Source organism: Mandrillus leucophaeus, unplaced genomic scaffold (genome assembly GCF_000951045.1).
Source record: "Mandrillus leucophaeus isolate KB7577 unplaced genomic scaffold, Mleu.le_1.0 Scaffold539, whole genome shotgun sequence".
NCBI lineage: Eukaryota > Metazoa > Chordata > Mammalia > Primates > Cercopithecidae > Mandrillus > Mandrillus leucophaeus.
Window position 1 is genome coordinate 86441 of NW_012105797.1, and position 24075 is coordinate 110515.

The 24075-nt window shown below is 41.2% G+C and overlaps 1 protein-coding gene across 2 annotated transcripts in view; it reads left to right on the plus strand.

The window, feature by feature from the left end:
* LOC105551920 (adenylate kinase isoenzyme 5-like) overlaps window positions 1-19887 on the plus strand; it is a 76468-nt gene extending 56581 nt beyond the window's left edge. The window contains exons 6-7 of one of the 2 annotated variants that reach the window (XM_011997359.1): window positions 18541-18633; window positions 19278-19887. In XM_011997359.1, the coding sequence (XP_011852749.1) occupies window positions 18541-18609 (69 nt within the window). In that variant the 3' untranslated portion in view covers window positions 18610-18633; window positions 19278-19887. Of the gene's footprint in view, window positions 1-18540 lie in introns of both variants that reach the window. The other variant, XM_011997358.1, reaches the window with a different exon arrangement.
* The last annotated feature ends 4188 nt before the right edge of the window (window positions 19888-24075 follow it).

Below are 24075 nucleotides of genomic sequence, written 5' to 3' on the forward strand. Positions count from 1 at the left end.
TGATGGGGATGGCATTGAATCTATAAATTACCTTGGGCAGTATGGCCATTTTCACGATATTGATTCTTCCTATCCATGAGCATGGTATGTTCTTCCATCAAACAAAGAGAATTTTTAAAGCAAAGCAGAATGTATACAGCTACTCCCTTATTCTTTATGTCATCATAATGCCATCCTTGTAAAATAAAGTTAGAATTTCTTATAACATGCCCACCGGAGATGGAAGTATACGTGATACAGGTGTACCCCTTTCTGCCTGCTTTCCTCCCTCTCAGAAAGCAGAGCTTCGCCCTGCATCCAAGAAAGAATTCGCTCCATTCCATCCCCCACCTCCCTGCACTGGGGCCAGGCAGCGTTCACCGGTCATGGCACTTCCTACCAAGTCTGAACGCTGCCTCACAAACTAACTCAACACAGCAGGATGGACCGTCACCCCCGACTGACTAGAGTTAGCCTATAAGAAGTTTTCTCTCACCTTAGCGAGATAATTTATTATGGCATAAATGACTGAAATGTAGCATTTGGGGATGAAAAGCACAGTTACTAGCCAAAGACCCCCTGCGGGGTGAGGGGGGCGGAATATGGGCCTGTGCATCAGAAAGCCCCAGGCACACTTTCGTCAACTTTGGTGAGTCGTTTCACTGCTTCACCTCTCAGTTCTTCTTCCTAAAGTGGATAGAACACGATCTACTAGAATTTACCAAGTCTATTATTATAAAAGTAACACATACTTGCTTTATAAAATATAGAAAACTGGTCAGGTGTGGTGGCACATGTCTATAATCACAGCAGTCTGGAAAACCAAGGCAAGTGTGAGTCACTGGAGCCTAGGAATCCATTTTTTTTGTTTTGTTTTTTGTTTTTATGAGACAGAGTCTCGCTCTGTCGCCCAGGCTGGAGTGCAGTGGCGCAATCTTGGCTCACTACAACCTCTGCCTCTCGGGTTCAAGCCATTCCCCTGACTCAGCCTCATGAGTAGCTGGGATTACAGGTACCCACCACCATGCCTGGCTAATTTTTTGTATTTTTAGTAGAGACGGGGTTTCACTATGTTGGCCAGGCTGGTCTCGAACTCCTGACCTTGTGATCCGCCCGCCTTGGCCTCCCAAAGTGCTGGGATTACAGGCATGAGCCACCACGCCCAGCCAGGAGCCTAGGAGTACTTGACTATCCTGGGCAACGTGGCAAAACCCATTTCTACAAAAATACAAAAGTTAGCCGGGCATGGTGGAACACATCTGTGGTCACAACCACTCAGGGGACTAAGGTGGGAGGATCATTTGAGCCCAGGAGGTCGAGGCTGCAGGGAACCAAGATGGTGCCACGCACTAACCTGGCAAGATCTGTTTCCAAAAAAAGAAAAAAGAAACAAAGAAAATATAGAAAACTGGGTAGTCCCACCACTCAGAGGCAAACATTTTGGAGCGTTTCCACCATACCTTTTTGCTGTGAATTTTTAAAACATGATTGTGATTGTAGGTAATACTGAGCCAGACTCCGTGGTTGTAGGTAACAGGTGCCAACTCCTGCTGGCCTAACCTGAAACGCAGAACTTTTAAAAGGTTAGAAAACTCAAGACTGAGGCACAGAAGGCTCCAGAGGGCATGTGGGATCAGGTCTAAAAAGCTCCCAGTGCTCCCCACTGCTTCACAAACGCCTTTCTAAGCCAGTTTTTTTTTTTCTTTCTCTGGCCTTCAAGCCAGAATATGCCCACCTGACAGCTTTCGCATTTGTACGTTACCACGGCACTGTGATCCCCAGTTCCAGATTCCTGAGAGAAATGATGTGGTTGGCCTTGCTTTGCTCAGGGTCTTCTTGGCCCTCTTAGCTATAGACAGGCAGCTGGGGTCACAGGGGAGCTTTTTCCTGTGTTCTGTACTTTACTGAGTGCATATGGTATGTTTGGGACCCGACACTTGGTGCTGGGGACACAGTAGTCAACGTGACAAAGCCCCTCACTGAAAAGAGAAAAACAGGCCAGGCATGGTGGCTCACCCCTGTAATCCCAGCCCTTTGGGAGGTCAAGGCAGGTGGATCACTTGAGGCCAGGAGCTCGAGACTAGCCTGGCAACATGGCAAAACCCCGTCTCTACTAAAAATACAAAAATTAGCTGGACGTGGTGGTGCACATCTGTAATCCCAGCTACTGGGGAGGCTGAGGCATGAGAATTGCTTGAACCTGGGAGGCGGAGTTTGCAGTAAGCCAAAATCACGCCATTGCACTCTGGCCTGGGTGACAAAGCGAGACTCGGTCTCAAAAATAATAATAATAACGAAAAAGAGCCAAACAGTAAACAAGAAAATAAAGCAACCACTAACAAGTTCTGTGGATAAAACACAAACAGTAAACAAGAAAATAAAGCAACCACTAACGAGTTCAGTGGATAAAACCAAACAGAATGCATTGCTGGGAGTAAGCACAGCGGGCAGCTGTTTGGAAAGTCTGAGGAGGTAGCATTTGAATTAGGACCTGACGGATATAAACATGGTTACCTGGGACTCTTCCCTGTGAAGCAGATGGAGGACAAGGAATACCCAGAGAGAAGGGCTTGTTGTGAGCTGAGAGAAACCACAGAAACAGCTCTCTCAAGTGGCACAGGCAGAATTGTATCAAATGATATTTAAAGCCTCTTTTTAAACTAAGTATACGAGTAACAACTACACATTGTTTAAAAAAGAAACAAACTAGAAAATTTAAGAATATAAAGGTAAACATTAAAATTATTCAGAATTCTTCCACCCGAAGATAATCACCAATGAACATTATATTTCCTTACATTTTGTTTTTTCCATTTTTTATGTACATTTTGTTCATGGCATAATTAGCGCAGAAACACCCCAGGCCATAGATGAAGAAGGTCTGATAACAGACTATATCTGTCCCTGCGTTGTTTGCTACTGTTAACTGATTTAAAAAATAAAAAGAGAGCCCAGTGACTCGTTAAACATGAGTTTTACAGACACAGAAAATCAAGTTCCTTGGCAACTCTGCTTTTGTAGAGGAGATAATAAGCTTTTTTCCTCAGTGATTCTGCTGCTGCGATGTCTCAACTTTGTGAATAGTTTGACCGTTTCCATTAGGTCCTGAAATGCAATGGTCCTCATTGTTCTGGTCACCATGCTATCAGGAGAAGCCCTATGAATTGAGGCACGAAGAGTGAGAAGTTCCTGCAGTTTCTGGTATTACTGAGGAAAGTGGAAGCAGAAGGTACCATAAGGTCACATTTCACCACCTGGTTGCAAAATCTACTGGATTCCCAAGTTTGGAGTCTAACACAAGTAAAGGAAAACCCAAAATTACTTTTATGCCTTGAGTTCTCTGTATCAAATTCTTAATTTTGATTCTTCTTTCAGTTGACTAAAGTAACTAATTTTTAGTTCAATTTCTCAGTGAATATCTGAGAATGCCATTATAGTGGCTTCACGCACAAGTGACAGTTTCACTGGACATAATTTAAGTCATAATAAGTATTTTTCTACCAAAAGTCAATAAACATAGCTCTATTGGTTTTTTGGTTGGTTGTTTTGAGACAGGGTCTCTCTGTGTTGCCCAGTCGGGTTTGCAGTGGTGCAATTACGGCTCACTGCAGCCTCAACTTCCCTGGGCCCGAGTAATCCTCCCACTTCAGCCTCCCAAGTAGCTGGGACCACAGACATGAACCCCTGATAATAGCGAGCAGTCCAAGTTTTCAGAATTCTTGTGACTATTCTCATTTTGGAGGGTCTTCACGAGTATTTTAGTGGGAAGCTGGGAAGCTGTATCGGGATGCTGGCCAGATTCCATACAAGGTAGGAGCAGGGTCGATGGAGGGAATATTTTTGACCTCTGGTTAGTTGAATCTGCAGGTGCAGAACTTTGGATACAGAGAGTAGACTGTATATATTTATGTGTATATGTGCGAGTACACACACACGCACACACACACAGTCATGCATCACTTAACAGTAGGGATATAATCTGAGAAATGCATCATTAGGCAATTTTGTCGTTGCGCAAACATCAGAGAGTGTACTTACAGAAACCTAGATGGTATAGCTCACTACACACTACAGCCTGTCACTGTATTGAAGACCATGGCAACTGTAACACAATGGTAACCATTTGTGTATCTAAACATATTGAAATATGCAAAGATACAGTAAAAATACAGAATAAAAAATGTCAGTGGTAAACTTGCTGTATAGAGTGTTTACCATGAATCGAGCTTTCAGGACTGGCAGGTGCTCCGGATGAGTCATTGAATGAACGTGAAGGCCTAGGACATTGCTGTATACTACTGTAGGCTTTATAAACACTGTATATACTTAGGCTATGCTACATTTATAAAATATTTTTCTTCAATAATAAATTAACTTTGGCTTACTGTAACCTTTTTACTTTATAAACTTTTAACATTTTTTCACTTTCTGACTGTTTCATAGAACTTAGCTTAAAACACAAACACATAGTACAGATGTACAAAAGTATTTTTTGCTTTATATCCTTATTCTATAAGGTTTTTCCTATTTAAAAAAATCTTTTTTTACTTTTTAAGCTTTTTTTTTCTTAAAAACTCAGATGGAGACACACATATTCACCTAGGCCTGCCTACACGGGGTTAGAATCATCATGCCACTGTCTTTACCTCCGTATCTTGCCCACTGGAAGGTCTTCAGGGCAGTAACATGCCTGGAGCTGTCACCTGCTTTGATAACAAGGCCTTTTTCTGAAACATTCCTGAAGGACCTGCCTGAGGCTGTTTGACAGTTAGCTCTTTTAACAAGTAGAAAAAATGCACACTGAAATAATAATTGAAAGTATAATATAGGAAATACATAAATCAGTAACATAGTCGTTTATCATCATTATCAAGCACTGTGTACTTTACATAATTGTACGTGCTATATTTTTACAACACCGGCAGCACCACAAACACATGAGTAATCCATTGCGCTCTGACATTGATGGCTACCACATCACAAGGTGCTAGAAATGTTTCAGCTTCATTATAATCTTATGAGACTGCCATTGTATAAGCAGTCTGTCATTGACCAAAACATTGTTATCGGTGCATGACTATATACACACACACACACACACAAAATTCACAATGCTCCTCACAACCTTGCTTCCCTCAAATAACCAATGTGAACAGCTTATTGTGTATCTTTCCACCTCTCCTCCCTTCCTCCTTTTCCTCCTCCTCCTGTTCTCTTTCTCTCTTTCTTCTCTTCTTTCCCCCAGCCCCTCATTCTTTCTCTCTGAAATCAAACTGTTTACTACAGACACACACACACACACAACCATGATGGGGGGTGTGATTTCATGCAAATACTACCAAGCTGTACACATTTCTGCAAAACACCTCCAGGTCAACACATCACAATATTGTTTTCTTTTTCATAGCTATATAATATGCCACAATATAGATGTTCTATAGTTTATTGAACTAGGTTGTTTCTAGTTTAGTTTGGTTGTTTTTGTCTACTACTAACAACTATGTGGTGGAAGGACATGCTTGCTTAGATTTTTTTTCTAGTAGGAGAGACTGCTGAGCTATTTTAAGCAGAGGCTGATGTCTTTAAACCCATTCGTTTCTACTCCCCTGGCTCTCCATGTTGCCCTGGAAAGAGTTCTTTGAAGTGTAACTACGCTTTGGAATTTCCCAGCTCCTGGCTGCTTGCCTCCTTTATCAGTGCCCCACCTTCGCTGGGGAGGCTTATCAGTTTCAAGTCTGAAGCGTCCCTGCATTTCATCTGGGCCTGCCTTGGATGACAGCTAGAAAGCTAGATTTAGATACAGCCCTCCCTCCTGCTGGTGCAGTGAAGAGAAAGGTGTGCCCGAAGGAGAGAGTGACGTAGAGGAACCCTAAGGTTCTGTCCTCTCACTTGACAAATGAAGCATAAATCTTCCATCTGGTTCTCAAAGACTTAAGAGACTTTTTCTTTATGACTCTGCTTAAAATAGTCTTCTCTCCACCCCCTTTCCTTCCTGATCATCAGACCTTCACCAGACTCCTGCAAAGACCTTTTGATTCAGTGCAATACCGTTTGCACCCCTGCGGTCCTGCTGAAATGAGTTGTGCTTGCTGCATGCGTGTCTCCTTCCCAAACAGCAAGCAGAAGAGAATTCCAGGCCCTTTTGACTCATCTGTACACATTCTTGATTTCTTCCTCTGTGGTTGTGATAATCACATAACAGATTTTGCCTTTGCCCATCTTACGGCACCCCCTTCACTAAGGTCCACTTTAACTCAGAACCCCTCCTGGAGTCACTGACATGAATTCTACCAGCAAAGAATTGGCGCTATTCTATGTAAAATCTTTGACATGCTCAGTAGACATTTACTGGGCATCTCTAAGGTCCAAGGCATGCTACTTAATGCTGGGAATTCATGGGAAAAGATATGTGCTTTTAATCCCAGCACTTAGGGAGGCTGAGGAGGGCAGATCACTTGAGGTCAGGAGTTCGAGACCAGTCTGGCCAACATGGTGAAACTCTCTCTCTACTAAAAATACAAAAATTAGATGGGTGTGGTGGTGTGCATCTGTAATCCCAGCTACTCGGGAGGAGGCTGAGGCACAAGAATTGTTTGAACCCATGAGGCAGAGGTTGCAGTAAACTGAGATCGCACCACTGCGCTCCAGCCTGAACGACAGCGTGAGACTCCGTCTCTACACAAAACAAAACAAAACAGACTTGTGAAACTCTGTGACACATGAAACCCCAGCGAAGTGGTAGGTGCCGTAATAGGATCTACAGAATGCTCCAGGCCTAAATTTAGGAGCACAGAGCTCAGGCCTGGGGAGGTAAGTAAAGGCTTCAGAGAAAAGAGGACATTTGAGCTGGGTCCTAAAAGATGAAGAGAAACTCAAACCAGATGGAGGAGAGGGAACAAAGCCACTGACTCGTGAAAGAGCCAGGAATGCTGGCCCAGATGAAGTGCCAAACAGATGAATTAAAGTCGTGACAGATGAGACTAAAGAGCAAGATTGAAGCAAGCAGTAAAGGACTTTGAATCCATTCATTCATTCATTCCTCCTGCATTCAATACATTTGCTAGCTCAGCACTGTCAAAAGAAATATAATGTGGGCCACATGTATAATTTAAACTTTTCTAGTAGACACACAAAGAAAGGTAAAAAGAAACAGGTGAAATTAATTTAACAATATATTTTATGTAGCCTAATATAGCCTATAGTATCATTTCAACATGTAATCAATATAAAATTCTCTCTTTTTTTTTTTTTTTTTTTTGAGACAGAGTCTCACTCTGTCACCAGGCTGGAGTGCAGTGGCACGATCTTGGCTCGCTGCAACCTCCACCTCCTGGGTTCAAGCGATTCTCCTGCCTCAGCCTCCCGGGTAGCTGGAAGTACAAGTGCACGCCACCACACCTGGCTGATTTTTGCATTTTTAGTAGAGATGGGGTTTCGCCATGTTGGCCATGATGGTCTCAATCTCTTGACCTCTTGATCTGCCCGCCTCGGCCTCCCAAAGTGCTGAGATTACAGGCGTGAGCCACCGTGCCCAGCCATAAAATTCTTAATGAAATATTTTTACATTTTTTTTTATGAACTGTGTATTCAAAATCTGGTACTTAGGGCTTTACCTCAAATTTAGCTGCTAAGTTTCCATAAAAAATACTGGAACTATATTTATATTTCATAAAATTTACAGTTGAAAAGTAGATTTCACCTACCCAAGTCATTCCAAAGATAGTTTTTAATTTTCCAAAAGTTGGGTCAAATACCAGGTTTAAATTTTAGATTAATTTTAATTAAACAGTATTAAAAATTCAGTTCCTTTCTTGTGCTAGTCAGATTTCAAGTGCTCCGAAACCATGTGTGGCTAGGGGCTACACCATATTGCATCGTTCTAGCCTACCCAAGGATGTTTGGACTGAATCCTGAAAGTACTCAAGTTCTAGGAGGCAAGCACTGAGAAACTTTTAAACAGGAAAATGATTGAGCAGGTGTTTTAGAGAGATCATTTTAGAAAGGATGATTTTTTTTCATATCTGCTAAAAGATGTTATTCAAAACTTTAGGCAGAACGGAGAGAAAGAGAAAAGGAAAAACAGTTACTTAAAACGTGTAAGTGGACAAGCTGCGCGAACTATGGGAAGTCCTATTTAGAGAAACCATTAATGTGCTGATTATAAATCATCCTTATATTTTTGCTGAAGTTTGTCCTTAAATCTCTCTAAAGTCAATGTATATATAGTCCTCCTTCTTTCTATGGCCTTGATAATGAGAACTATGTGGACTGACTGGATATGTGAACTGGATGACCCCCGATGAGCAGCCTTTTACATAACCCCAACTTTTGAAAACTGCATTTGATGATTTTCCCCAGACCATGCCCAGGTTCTGCACACTCAGGTCTGCCTTGCTGAGCCGCTGCTGTTATCCTCTGGCAGTTAGCGATCCCTGTGGTGTGAGGCTGTGTCTTGTTTAACAGGGGACAAGATTAGAAAAGGAAGGTGCTGGCACACAGAGCGTGATCCTAAACCACGCTGTAACAGCTTGGCTTTGTCCCAGAGGTTCCATGGTGCCAATACATGAAAAATAAAATGAGACTCTAGCAATGGTTTCAACCGTGTGGGAAAACTCAGGAAAAACACCACTAGACATAGGCAATGTTTGGACCAGCCAACCGTTTTATGATTTACAAATCCATGGAACTAAAGAGAAAGAGTAAACAAAATGTGTAATTCCCAAAGCAGTGTAATTGCTTTCTTCATTTAGTAATATGTTCTGTTGACTGCTGGGTAGAAATATCATCACCGCTCTACTTTTCCTTCAAGAAGTCAGGTAAAAACTCAAAAATTTACTGTTTCCTCTTCACTTGCTTTAGCTTTTTTTTTTTTTTTTTTTTTTTTTCGAGACAGAATTTCACTCTGTTGCTCAGCTCACTGCAACCTCTGCCTCCCGGGCTCAAGCGATTCTCCTGCCTCAGCCTCCCGAGTAGCAGGAATTACAGGTGCCCGCCACCACACCCTGCTACTTTTTGTATTTTTAGTGGAGACCAGGTTTCACTATGTTGGCCAGGCTGGTCTTGAACTCCTGACCTCAGGTGATTCACCCGCCTCGGCATCCCAAAGTGGTGGGATTACAGGCATGAGCCACTGCACCTGGCCTGCTGTTAGCTTTTTAATGAAATAATATTTTGCTATACTTGTCAGAACATCACTTACTGCAGGATTTTATATCACGTCTCAGACCAAAAATGGTAAATTCTTTTTTATGCTTCTTTCTTTCTTAAAATTTTTACTTTTTGTGGGTACATATTAGTGTATATATTTATGGGGTACGTAAGATACTTTGCTATAGGCATGCAGTGTGCAGTGATCACATCAGGGGAAATGAGGTATCTATCACCTCAAGCATTTGTCCTTTCTTTGTGTTACAGATAATCCAATTATAGTCTTTTAGTTATTTTTAAGTGTACAATAAGTTATTGTTGCCTAGAGTCACCATTTTGTGCTATCAAATACTAGATCGCATTCATTCTATCTACCTTAATTTTTGTATCCATTAGCCATTCCCACTTCCCCCTCTCCTTTCCCAGACCCTGGTAACTATCTACTGTCTATCTCCATGAGTTCAATTGCTCTAACATTTAGCTTTCAGAAATAAGTGAGAACATTCGAAGTCTGTCTTTCTGAGCCTGGCTTATTTCACTTAACATGACCTCCAGTTCCATACATGTTGTTGCAAATGACAGGATCTCATTCTTTCTTATAGCTGAATAGTACTCCATTGTGTATATGTACCACATTTTCTTTTCTTTTCTTTTCTTTTTTTTTTTTTGAGACAGGATCTCACTGTCACCCAGGCTGGAGTACAGTGGCATGATCATGGCTTACTGCAGCCTCAACCTCCTAGGCTCAAGTGATCCTCCCACCTCAGCCTCTTTTATTTATTTATTTATTTTTTTAAGGGACAGGGTCTTACCCTGTTGCCCAGGCTGGAGCGAGTGCAATAGCTCCATCACAGCTCATTTTAGCCTCAAGCTCCTGGCCTCAAGCCATCCTTCACCTCAGCCTCTCCAGCAGCTAGGACTACAGGCATGTGTCCAGTTAATTTTTTTATTTTTGTAGAGACACTATATTTCCCAAGCTGGTCTTGAGCTCCTGTGCTGAAGCAATCCTCCTACCTCAGCCTCCCAAAGCATGGGCAGTTTACAGGCATGAGCCACTCCATCCGGCTGGTAAATTCTTGAAGTCAGAAGCAAATCTACTTACCTAGTTTCTAACTAAATTAAATACATTAAGACCCCATACATACTGACTTTGCTGACTCAGAATTGCAGATCTTTTGGAGAAAGGTCACGATGAAACTTACTTTTGACTATTCGTGATAAAAGAGGGTTACTATGAATTAATAGTATAATAATTGATTATGGAGTAAACATACTCTATGTTGGAGGACATATTACTTTCAAGTTTGCACAATTACTGAGGAAGTCTCATTCATAGGAAACAGTCAGTAAGCTGATTGTGCAGGACTGTTCTCTGTTTGCTAAGGACATTAAGCACCAGTACCTTATAAGCTAATTGGTTTAAATTTGCTAAAGCTCTAAGCACCAAGAAAAGTTCCTGTAACTTTGAAAGCATTTAGTAAATTGGTTCTTTTCCATTTCCTTTGAGTTGCAGTTATATACAAAATGATAAATGCCACTTATTCCCTTAAAATACTCTATACATGGGAATTAGATGAGCAAAGAGAATCTACTTTGAGACTTAGGAAGAGTCGAGGTAACCTGTAGAACCAAAGGAGAATTTTGGAGAGTAGACAAAAGGCTTTGTTCCCACCCAGTTCAACTGGGCTCTCTTTTGCTCCTGAAAAATACACTTCAGGCCATGGGCAGTGGCTCCCACCTGTAATTCTAGCACTTGGGAGGCCGAGGCAGGCGGATCACCTGAGGTCAGAAGTCAGAGAGCAGCCTGGCCAACATGGTGAAACCCTGTCTCTACTAAAAATACAAAAATTAGCTGGGCGTGGTGGCACGTGCCGGTAATCCCAGCTACTCGGGAGGCTGAGGCAGGAGAATTGCTTGAATCTGGGAGGTGAGGGTTGCAGTGAGCTGAGATCATACCGTTGCACTCCAGCCTGGGTGACAAGAGCGAAACTCCGTCTCAAAACAAAACAAAACAAAATGCACTTCAGGAATCCAGCCTTTTCCCACCACACACACACACGCATACATGCCTTCTATAAGACAATAGAAATTGCCTCACTGCCTTTATTCTCAAAACTTGGCATCTTGGTCCTAAGGAGGATCCCAACTAACTTCACGGAGTTTTCTACTCACCCAAGTTAAAGACTGCTTTTCCCATCTAGAAAGCCTTATTTGATTTTGTCTTTAAACCTACCCACATCTTTGGGCTCCACAGGGGCAAGCACTACAGCACATGACTGACTGGTTGGCAATAAGCAGTTTTTTAATTTCATTAAGAAGTCCCCATATTTAAGCCACAAAACAAAATGAGGAGAGGGATTGGGGAGGGAAATAGAGGTGGGCAATGGACCACTGAGAGCCCCGGGACCCCGCCCCAGCCCTCCCCAAAACATCAGCCCTGGCCTGATTGACAGAAAATAACTAGCACTGTCCTTGAGGTGCTGTGTGCTGAGTCCTCTGTGCTGAAACCAAGTCGCCTTGTTTTTAGAAGGCAGAATGCGTTCTCCTTCCATAAAGCCCAGACTGCAGAAAATGGACTTTAAGAACATGCTTCTTCCCTCACAACAGTTCATTTCTGTGAGGAAAAGAAGAGCAAATGTGGGAATAGAGGATACATTCTTTTGTTTACCTTTTTGGTTTTTTGCCTTTCTACCTCGAGCCAGGCACGGGGGATACTATGCTGAGTAATGGCCTCGTGCTCACGGAGCTTACTGTCTAGCTGGATGTTGACAAAGGTTCTCTGCTGACCAAACTTTAGTCAGACTCTTGAACCTTCTCCTAGGCCCATCTGTGCACTTCCTTGTAACACCTGCTAAATCACTTTAGCAAGATCCCTACCCTCAATATCTGATTGGGGTGCTCATCCTCCATCATCCCCAGGTGCTGTCTGATCATGTTGGTCTGTCTTCAGCAAGGGTCCTGTCAGGTCGGTAGCCAGAATTTTCCTTACTCCTGATATTATTACCTCTTAATAATTTTCCATCCACTGACACCCATCCTGCTCCTTGACTATAAATTCCCACTTGCCCACGCTGTATTCAGAGTTGAGTCCCATCCCTCTCCCCCGCTGCAAAATCCTGTTGCCGTAGTCCCTATCTATACCCATCGTAATGGTCCCCAATAAAGCCTCCCTTACCATGCTTTAACAAGAATCATTGAACATTTTTTTTCTTTAACAATATACAAATATCTGGGCTAAGGCTGGGTTTTATCTGACCAAGAAGCGAAAAGTTAAATGTTGCACTGAATTGCAACGAGTGCATGTCCACTGTGATAGTCAGTGGGGAAGGTAATGCAGAAAGAGCCTTTAGTTCACTGTGATAGTAAAAGGCAGAAGGTAATAGAGTACATTCAAAGGTTATTGTAATGAACAAATGTATTTTTATCAGAGTCTAAAAGAAATCCTGGACAAGGATCAACCCAATTTATGTGAGTGTAACACTGGCATTATGTTGAATGACCAAGTTATCAATTATGAAACATGGAGGAAATAGAACATAATAAATGTATTCTTGGCCAGGCACAGTGGCTCACACCTATAATTTCAGCACTTTGGGAGGCTGAGGTGGGAGGATCGCTTGAGGTCAGGACTTCAAGCCCAGTCTGGGCAACATAGCAGGACCCCATCTCTACAAAAACATACAAAAAAGTAGCTGGGCATGGTGGCACATGCCTATAGTCTCAGCTACTTGGGAGGCTGAGGCAGGAGGATTACTTGAGCCCAGGAGTTAGAGGTTACAGTGAGCTATGATCTCACTACTGCATTCCAGCCTGGGTAAAAGAGTGAAACCTTACCTCAAAAAAAAAAAAAAAAAAAAAAGTGTTCTTTAAAAAAAATTGTATATTAATAGTGTTAAAAGACACATTATGAGTATGAGAAACATAGGTATGGTTTTCTTTTGGAAAGAAGATAAATTTAGAAAATCATATATAAAGTTGGGAATGTTAGTTAGTAATGGTTGCAGAAGACAGATTGGAGGAGAGAAATGTTTCAGGGCCCAGGAGCAGAAATAGAACATGCTAAGTCAGTTAAATGCAAGGAACTGGTGGAATTCAGCAAGAGGCTGGAGAACAGATAAATAATGAGGAATATGCTGCAAAATATCCACCACTTTGTGAGGACAAGAAAGGGCCCTGGAACACAGTTGGAGTTTGTACAGATGAAGCAGAGGGCATCACTGAGGCTGAAAGTCCCACTACACGTGTGCCTCAATTAGGCAGTGATATTGTAGTGAGAAAATTCACATGCATTTGAAGTAGACGGTCACTTAGAGTCATTCCCTAGGCTACTTATCTTCCTCTTCTGGGGAGGATCTGGGGCTGATTTGGGGAAGTGTTTGTGCCAAAGACGAAAAATTGGATCACTAGGGTGAAGAACTTACATTATGCACAAAATAGTTGTATTTGAGTCTTTGTCCTCATGGAACTTCTTGGGGACCAGTGACAGACCTGGTGCATTTTCCACTGATATACAATCATGGACAGTGTAAATAATATCAAGTGTTTGTGGATTTATACCTTCTTACCCGTCCCTGCTACAGGGAAGGAAACCTGAGAAGGGGCAGGGATGTGAGCTAGCAACCCCTTCCTTTCCTCCGTCCTCCCAGCGTTTGATAAGGTGAGGTCAGGTGACTGTACAGTGGGCTGTGGGCGGAAACAGATTTGCTGAAAAGAGATGAGGAAGGAAGACATCCCAAGGCATGTTTGGAACATTCAGGTTAAATGCAGCATAGCATTATTCAGCAATAAAAAGGAACCAAGTATTGAACCTTGAAAATATTATGCCAAGAAACCAGTCACAAAAGACCATATATTGTGTGATTCCATTGATATAAAATGTCCCAAATAGGCAAATCTATGGAGACACCTCATTCAAACCTATTTTTCCAGCTTCCTCTTTTTCTCTGCCTGCCCTCATCATCCCATGCAGCATTTGCTCTGTCCTCAACAAATGACCCACTGTTTGCTGAAAAATCGATGTGCTTTCAGATCTCTACACCTTTGCCACCTTTATTATCTTCCAGTACATGTCTATTCTTCTAGGCCCAGCTTAACTAGCAACACCAAACTAAACTGAACAATCCTGACGCCTGCTGAGAGGAGCTCATCCCCACTAAAAAGTGAGCTCAGATCTGGAATAGCATAGAACATCCAGGCTGGAACCAGACCTGGAGGTTATCTAGTCCTAGTTCAGTCCCTTCATATGATAGAGGAGGAAACTGAGGCCCCAAGAGGATGAATGGCCTGTCAAGTCCTGAAGCACACTGAGGGCAATCCCAGGCACGCCTCATACAGGGCTCTTTGCCTTGCACTTCAACCTTTCTGCAGTTTTTTTGTTCGTTTTTTCGTTTTTTTTTTTTTTTTTTTTTTTTGAGACAGTCTCACTCTGTTGCCCAGGCTAGAGTGCAGTGGCGTGATCTCAGCTTACTGCAAGTTCTGCCTCCTGGGTTCACGCCATTCTCCTGCCTCAGCCTTCCGAGTAGCTGGGACTACAGGCGTCCGCCACCACACCCAGCCATTTTTTTTTTTTTTTTTTTGTATATTCAGTAGAGACGGAGTTTCACCATGTTAGCCAGGATGGTCTCAATATCCTGACCCATGATTCGCCTGCCTCGGCCTTCCAAAGTGCTGGGATTACAGGCGTGAGCCACCGCGCCTGGACTCTGCAGTTATTTTTGATGGAACAAATATTTATCAAATATTTGCTGTGTACCCATATTTTATGATGTCAGCCCATTCCTTAAAAACTCTTACATGGGCTGGGCACAGTGGCTCCCACCTTAATCCTTAATTTGGGAGGCTGAGGCAGGTAGATTACTTGAGGTCAGGAGTTCAAGATCAGCCTGGCCACATGGTGAAACCCCATCTCTACTAAAAAGACAAATGGCCAGACATGGTGGCACACACCTATAATCCCAGCTACTCAGGTGTCTGAGGCAGAAGAATCGCTTGAACTTGGGAGGCAGAGGCTGCAGTAAGCCAAGATCGCACCACTGCACTCCAGACTGGGCAACAGAGCAAGACCCTGTTTTAAAAAACAAAAAACAAAACAAAACAAAAAAACAGTTCTCACGTGGTTCCTCATTATCGTCATGCAATAGGGAACATAAGCCTTTTCATAGCCCAGCCTGTCATTACAATTACAGCTTCACTCCTTGCTACTCCCCCTCATATCTGGCCATCCACCATTTTGAACTGGTCAGCATAGTGTAGTAAAGTCAAGACGTGCAAAGACTTCAAAATCAAAGGCGTGGGTGTGAACCAGTTCTCTCCACTTACTTAACCACATTATCTTGAAAAATTTAATTCATCTTTCAGAGCCCCTGTTTCATCATCTGTAAAACTGGGATAACAAGACTTCTCTTCTAAGATCATTGACAGGATTACTTTGGTTATTTAAAAAGCATTTCTGTGCCATTACTAGTAATGTTTATCATTTTAAATGATGACAACTATTACTTTCCTCAGAAAGCTTCTCTGCCCTCCCAACATTGTGGAAGGTGCCCCTTTAGCTCCTGTGTTTACCTCCTAACAGTGTAAATTCCTGTTGAATGTTCATCTCTACCACTGAGCGTGAGCTCTTGGAAAACAGGACCATTGTTTCTCATTCAACTTGGTAACTCCGAAACATTGATGATAACCAGGAAATGCTTGTTGGTTGAAAGGAAAAGGAGGAAGAAGTAAAGCAATAAGCAAGGTGCTGTGGGGGCCATGAACATGGCAAAGGCTAAGTCCCTACCGTCCAGATGTAGAACCTCTAGCTGGACAGACAAATTGCAGATTGCTGTATTTGAGTCTCCTGTAAGGATAAAGTATGACATATTTACGAGAGGGGAAAAGAACTTTTAAAAAACTGATTTTTCCCTTATTGTGGGCTATATCATACATACAGGAATGCATAAAAGTAGTATGTAGAGTTTGAGGAATAAAATGAACACTCATATAACCACCATGCAGGACGAGAAATAGAAAAGAATTGCAGAAGCTCCACCCTCCCCATATGTCTCCCCTGTCACAGCTTCCTTCCTCTCCCCAAGAAGTAACTACTATCCTGGCTTTCATGATAATCATTTCCTTGCTTCTATCTTTATGACTTTATTGCCTACGTATGGATCGCTAACCAAAATAGCTTTTTTTTTTAAACCTTATATAAACTGAACCCTACTGTATTCATATTCTTGAGACTGGCTTGTGTCCCTCAAGCTTGTGAAATTAATCCATGTTGTTGAAATAGCTGTGGTTCTTTTTCTTTTAATTACTATAGTATTCCATTATATGACTATGTCACAATTTATCCATCTCTTGTTAATGGACATACAGGATTTTTCCAGTTTGGGAATGACAGTCATTATATTAATATTGTTGTATCCATTAATATTGTGGTATCCATTTTCTCCAGTATTTAAACATGCAACATGCTTTTTGTTGATGGTGTTGAGAATTCATTCTACCTCTGGAAGCAGTGAAATCCCTAGGGGTAGAAAAATGCAAACTAGTTTTGCACGAAGATTTGGATAGGTAGACAAGAGTCTCAAAGTGTGCTTGAAAATGTACGTTTGAAAACTTTGTGTTTCTCGAAGTGTGCTCCAAGATGGCCCACAACAAAATCATGTGGAGAATTTGTTAAATATACAGATTAAAGACCCAGTCCAAACCCACCAAACAAGACCCTCTGCAGATACGGCCTGGAAAGCTGTGTTTTAGCAAGTTTACCACCCACCCCATGACTCATGTAGATCACCAACCCTTTCCTTTTTTTTTTTTTTCATTTGTTAGCATTTAGTTAAGCTCCCTCCTTGTGGCGTCAAGTCACCAGGACACAGCCTCCCTATTTCCCCCTATATATACATCCTTAGTCTTCTCCCAGCTCTCCTGCTGAAGAACTTGGCCTTCATGACAGCAGGCTACTTTGGAAGTTTCCCTTCCTCAGAATTCTGCAGTAGCCCATAGCACTCCATCAATGATGGGAGCAGCTCCAACCTGTTTTATTTATTATTATTATTATTGTTGTTGTTGTTATTTTTGTCAGCGTGTGATGACTCATGTCTCTTGACTGACCAAGGTCTACATTTGTCAAGGTCGAGAGTTGGGCAGAAGCCCTGGTTTCTCTTTAAGTGGTAATGCCTCATAACCAACTTTACCAAAGTAACCTGGGTGACACTTGTGGAAGTTGATGCACGCCACCAGCATTCCCCTGGCCTCCCACGTGCTTCCTGTGCTTGGCCAGGCCTTTACTTTCCGTAGACGACACAGGTGTAATGGAACAAATCTCAGCGGTTGGTGCAATGTTAGGACAGGGGAAGGGGCAGTACTTTCGTGCCCAGAAAGTCAGCTTCCCTTGATATGTCCTCCTTGGGCTGGCATGTCAACAGTCTCCAAGCAGACTTTGCCTTTAGCACACCTACACACTGTGGTCCTAGCCTTTTGCTTTCTTCTCCACACCTCTCTCCCTCATGCCCCAATCTCCTTACTATTCCCAAATGCACCAGAACACTCAGAAGTCTCATTTTAGGTAACTCCAAAGTCTTTCCATGACCATAGCAATGCTTTACCTAGGGACTTGTTTTAAATAGGCCTTCCTTTTTAGAGAAGTCTTAGGTTCACCGCAAAATTGAGCAGCGTTCCCATAGACTAGTTACACTGCTCTAAAAATCCTGTACTCTACCTTCTCATCTCCACCTGCCCTCTGCCCATCAACCACTGATCTTTTTAAACCTGTCTCCAGTTTTGATTTTTCCAGAATCATATAATTGGAACCAAACAATATGTACCCTCTTCAGAGAAGCCTGAATCACTGAGTAATATAAAGTTTAGCACTGAATAATACTCCCCTGTGCATCTGGATATATCAGTTTATCCATCCATTAAAATGCTGAAGATCATCCTGGGTGCTTCCAAGTTTTGTCAATTATGCATGAAGTTGCTGTCAACATCCATATGCAGGTTTTTGGGTAGATGCTCAGGTTTCAGCCCATTTGGGTAAAACACCAAGAAGTGCAACTGCTAAAAAGTATGGTAACAGTATGTTCAGTTTAAGAAACTGCAGTGTCTTCTGAAGTGGGTGTACCGTTTTGTGTTCCCACAAGCAATGAGTGAGAGTTCCTATTGCTCCATGTCCTCACCAGCATTTGGTGGTGTCAGTGCTTTGGATTTTGACTATTCTAATAGATGTGTAGTGGTACTTCATTGTTGTTTTAATTGAGACATGTAGTTTTAAAACCACTACTCTTCACTTTTTTCTCTGTTTTGGAGGGTCTTGTGTTTTAAAATTTTGCAGAGCAAATTATGAGCAATTGATAGTGATCTTTCATTATTAAACATGATTTTATTTACAAATATTTCAGACTAACTCTCTTTTTTTCCTTTTAAATATAGATAAATGCAGAGGGAACACCAGAGGACGTTTTTCTTCAACTCTGCACAGCTATTGACTCTATTTTCTGAAGGCGAAAATGCATGTTTGTTAGAGTGGAAACAGAAAAACATTAAAAAGTTCATTCCTTAACACAATGTTTCAAGTTAAACCTTTTGTGCCCCCTGCCCCCACTCCCCCACCCCCTAAATCCTGACAGCACTGTTTGCTTCCCAGCTAGACCTGTGTGAGAGGTATCTGGAAATCATGCATGGTGTATTTGGGACTATCAACCTCTTCTCCACACTTCAGACAACTGTCTGCACTCACAGCACACACACTGTATATCATGCAGGCCACACTCAGAGCTAGTCAGTACATAAACAGTGGTGCAGTACCAGTCTGTGCCTGTTGTGATTACAGGCCTTGCTACACCCTGATCATCTGGTTCTCCTCTCATTAAGCATCCCTAACTCCCAGTCACATCTTCCTCTCCCCAAGATTTACATACTGTTCCCCAGTGGAGGCCCCTGGCACAGGGGACAGCCCTGGCCATCTTCCTTTGGTGTCTGGCTGTTTCGTCAACTCTCATCTTCTGGTGGCTCAGAGCCATAAGGTGAGTTGATTACACAATGCCTTGTACATGATATAGAGGCATCAAGCAAAATTTGACAGAAATTTTAAAATATGAAATTGTATAGGTTTTCCAAGATGGTAAAACCCACGTTAGTCATCAGTAACATTCGCTATTATTTTTAAGAACTTTGGAATACTGTCATTATGGCTAAGGGAACAAATCTGATAAATTGTGTAACCTAGTCTCTTCTCTACATGGTGATGCATTTCAGCAATTATAAATTAATATCAATGACCAAAAGTAATTTAAAAGCATGAGATATTTGCAATTTCATTCATTGGGCACATATCAAAGTATAATTTTGATTTTAAATGGTCACCCATTTATTTGTTTCCAAGCAAGTGAAAAATACCGTAACAAACCTGATGTGGGTAGGAGGGGCATGTCAGTAAGTGGTGTGTTCAATCTTGTGTTTGTTTCATATGGGCCCTTTCCAGAAGTTTGCAAACCTTGTCATACCCATATGCAAAATTGTGTTTCCTTGCATTAAACCAGTGAAGTTTGGGTTTTCTTTTGTGCTATCAGTTGTAAAATCAGAGCTTCTTATATATTCTACTGGAATAACTGCATCTTCCACTCAGTCACTACAAAAAAACATAGTTTCAGTTTGCATGATTTTTTTTTCTTCAATGGTTGTGCAGATAAGGATCCATTTCTGGGATAGAATTGTATTTTTTAAGTCTCTTTTTTTCTTGAAATGGATATGTACAAATAAAATAAATGGAAGACAGGATAACTCTTTTTCTATTTATTTGTAACTCACATCATTCTGGAAAGCATTTGAAGCCTTATTCCAAACAGAATTAGAGGTGAACACAGACATAGTCAAGATTTACGATACGCTTATATGTTTTTAATTTTAGCTATAGATCAGTTTTGAGTTATTAACAGAGAGAACTCAATGTATTCATGATACATGGTAACTTTCATATTTCCTTTTTTCTTTAGCACTCATTCTGAAACAGAAATGTCAGTGTTTGCTAAAGAAGAAATTAAATTTCTTTGGTTACAATTATGCCTCTATTAACAAAAGGGGGCATGTTCCCACAACTCCAACAGTTGTCATATACTTTACTTTATTACTACCCCAAGTTGTCACACTCTCTATCGGGGAGCATAAGTACTTGAGCAAACTGGAAACAAAGGTTACAGGAAGAAAATCATCAGTTGTGCCAGAAAACATAAAATGACTCTGTAGGGATTAACATTCTTGAAACACATACCATATACTGGCAAACACAGTCCATGCCCAGCACAGCTCTGACTGCATAGGTAAGAAAAATGAGACAGTAGAGGGGCAGAAAGGTCCAACCACAGGCTCTTACAGCTACAGCTGACAGCCACCTTGAAAAATTTAGCAAGGGTAAATGGCTTTGCCCCTGAAGAGTATCTAGAAGTGCAAATCAACTCTTCTCTAGAACACATTGCTGATTTGAATGGCTTGAAATGGTATCACTACTTTAAAGTCATAAGATTTTAATACTGGAAAAGACCTTAGAGGTCTCTGTCTAGCAAAAGACGTGTGTGTATGTAGAAGATATCAGAACATAATCTAAACTCCTTTACAATGATGTGTATTCAAGGCCGCATCTGAGCTGGCCTGTGCCCTCTTTGATGCCATCAAGTACTACTCTGCTCTTGCTCATTTGGCTTAAGCTACTCTGGCCATCTTATGTTGCCAGAACAAGCCACAGTCTACTGGCTCAGGGCCTGTGTGCTATTGCTATCCTTCTGCCTCTTCCTACAGATTATTCATGCAGCAAATTCCCTTGCTCCATTCTGGTTTCTATTTGAATTTACCCTGGCCAATAAAGGATTTCTCTGCTTATTCCATCTAAAATGGCAGACTATTCGCCATTCTCCCATTATTATTTTTCTCTGAGCATATTTATCTTCTTAGCATTTATCCCTGCCTGCAATGACTAGTTTTTATTTTACTTACTTATTGCTGGTCTTCTGCATTAGATTATAACCTCCATAAGGACACGGCTTGGTATCTCCAGTCCCAAACACAGTAATTACTATTGAGAGCTAACATATTTAACATACTCTTTGCACCTCCAGTTTTCTCATGTATACAATGGAGAACATAATAGTAATGAACCTCATAGAGGAACTGTGAGGATTAAACAAAAGTTAGTAAGACACACGAATCATTTACTAGCTCCTAACGTGCAATGAAAGGTAGTTCTTTGTAAACACTTACTGAATGATTCACTTCCACGACTGGGACTAAGACCCAGAATTTTCACTCCAGTGTCCTTTCCATTACCTTTTTTTTTTTTTTTGAGACAGCGTTCTCCCCCAGGCTATTATGCCATGGCACCATCTTGGCTCACCACAGCCTCAACTTCCCAAGTTTAGGTGATCCCCCAGCCTCAGCCTCCCGAGTAGCTAAGACTACAGCCATGAGCCACCATGTCCAGCTAATTTTTTTGTATTTTTAGTAAAGACAAGGTTTTGCCATGTTGCCCAGGCTGGTCTTGATCAACTCCTGGGCTTAAGCAATTCACCTGCCTTGGCCTCCCAAAAGTGTTGGGATTACAGACGTGAGCCACTGTGCCCAGCCTCATTACATTACTCTTAAAAACATGGAAGAGAACCAAGATACTAGGGCCCCACAGAGAACCAAAACCACGTCTGCCACCCAGTGTTGAACCACAGCCTTCGGGTAAGATAGAATCCAATTCCCCCGTCCTCTCACAGCATTGTCAAGATGACCTTCTGATGCAAGGCCTCTTAAGGATCTCACAGACATACTCAGTAATAGGTGGTGTCTCTTAAGTTCCTGGAGAAAAAAAATGTAAACTGACCAAAATGTTGGTCATAGAACCAACACATATTTATTGAGAATCGATTAAATGCCAGGCCCTAGAGATACAGACAGACATGGATGGTCTCTGTTCTCATGGAGCTAAATGTATTATAACTCTGAAAAGTCTAGTTAACTAGCTACATGAACTGTAGAAAAAAAGGGATCACATAAGTAGAAGAACACTTTTCATCAAGAAATAAAAACAGTTTACAGCCTAAACAGGACAATGTCTTCATAAGCTTGTGGAAGAACCTACTGAAATCTGAAGACTTCCAATCCCATCCAGTGCATCCATAGATGAACAACAGGCTTCAAACTTCATTATCCACAATAAGAAATAGTTTTATATAGCACACAACACTTATATATATGATTGAAAAAGACATTTCACAAAACTATTTATCTTTATTACATGTGATGTACCATTTTCTCTATTTCATTTTTTTAAATGTTCCTCATACCTAGCAAATTTTTGTGTTCTGTGAATTAATTTAAACAAAAAGGGGAAGGGGGGAAAACAGACAAGGCATACTATTAGGTTAAGTGAGAAGCACCCAACATGCATAGAAGAAAATCCTACCCGAGGCAGGAAACACAAGCTGTAGTCCCACCTTTGCCTGAGACTTTGCAAGCCTGGACATATGCTCAGGTCTGTACTCTTAGAAAGCACACGACATCAGGAAAACAGAATGTAAGGCAACACCTGCACACCTCCACTCCTAACACCTAGTGTTGCCTGACACAAGGGGAAATTCCTGCTCAGGAAACAGGGTAGTAAGGCAGACGCTGACTCTGAAGTAATCTGTCTAGGTTAAAATTCAAGCATCACCGCTTTACTAACTATATGACCTTGGGCAGGTTAGTTAACTTCTCTCTGGCTAGATTTCCTCATATGACAACAGGATAATAAATGAACCTGCCTCATACAGTTAAGAATTAGTTATTATATGCTTGCTTGGCACATAGTAAACACTGTATCAGTGTTTTCTATTATTATTATGCATCACACGAAAGGAAACCTCCTCTGCCTAAACCTTACAGCAATGGTTTTAGATATTAAAAGTTTCTTAAGATGTGCAAATAACTTGAGCACAATATATCAGGAAATAGATCTTATCTACTGAATACCACTGAATAAGCAATGCTTTAGCAAGTAGGTCTTTTACAGTCTGTTTTAGCTTTCAGTCCAATAATTCTCTGTAGGCAGATGGTGGCCGACTGGCAAATGACAGCTCTGCCCATTATTCCTGCAACTCTCAAATTAAAACAACAACAAAACACTACCTACTACTATCCGAACTTCAGGGCCTTTTAAAACCATGGGGGCTATTTGCTTGGAGCTGAAAAATGCAAAACAAACACACCTTCTGCTCAAGCAGAAAAATCCTCTATTACTCAAAAATCTCAAAAAATGTTTGCCCTTGAAAAATGCATTCAAGTGGTTTGTCTATTCCATTTATATAACAATTGTATCACTCATAGCCCTCTTCCAAAGCATACATCATACTTTATGGAATTTTTGAATGGATCTGAATGGCTTTCCAAAACTAACTGGTATTATTTCTACACAAACATAGAAGTTACCATCAAGTGTTACTATCTTGTCTAATTACAAGTTGAAAGCAGATCTTCTGGCATATTCACAAACCATTTAATATAAAAATGCCCAGAATGCTAATGATTTCCCTCTTCACCCCACTAATAATTCCAGGGTGAGAAGTTAAGCTCAAGTCCATTACTTTTCCTTCTGTTATGATATATTATATCTATATCATCAGTGATCTTTAATCAATATATTACTTTAAAATTCTCATATTTCTATATTTAAAATTTTATTACTTTTCTCAATTAAAAAACAATTCAGGGTATGATTTTAGTACCCTGCTATGTACTGAAGAGAACTAGTAAATAATGTTCCCTTGATTTAAAATAGGAAAAAACAGGTGATTCTAAAAATTGGGTCAAATATAACAATCAATCTTAGAATATTTATACTATCTTTTCCTATAGTTAATAATAATTTCCAGGAAACAAGGTGATTTTTCAAAAGCCATCTGTTTAAATACATGGGGGCTTATTTTCATGAGACACAACTAGAAAAAAAAA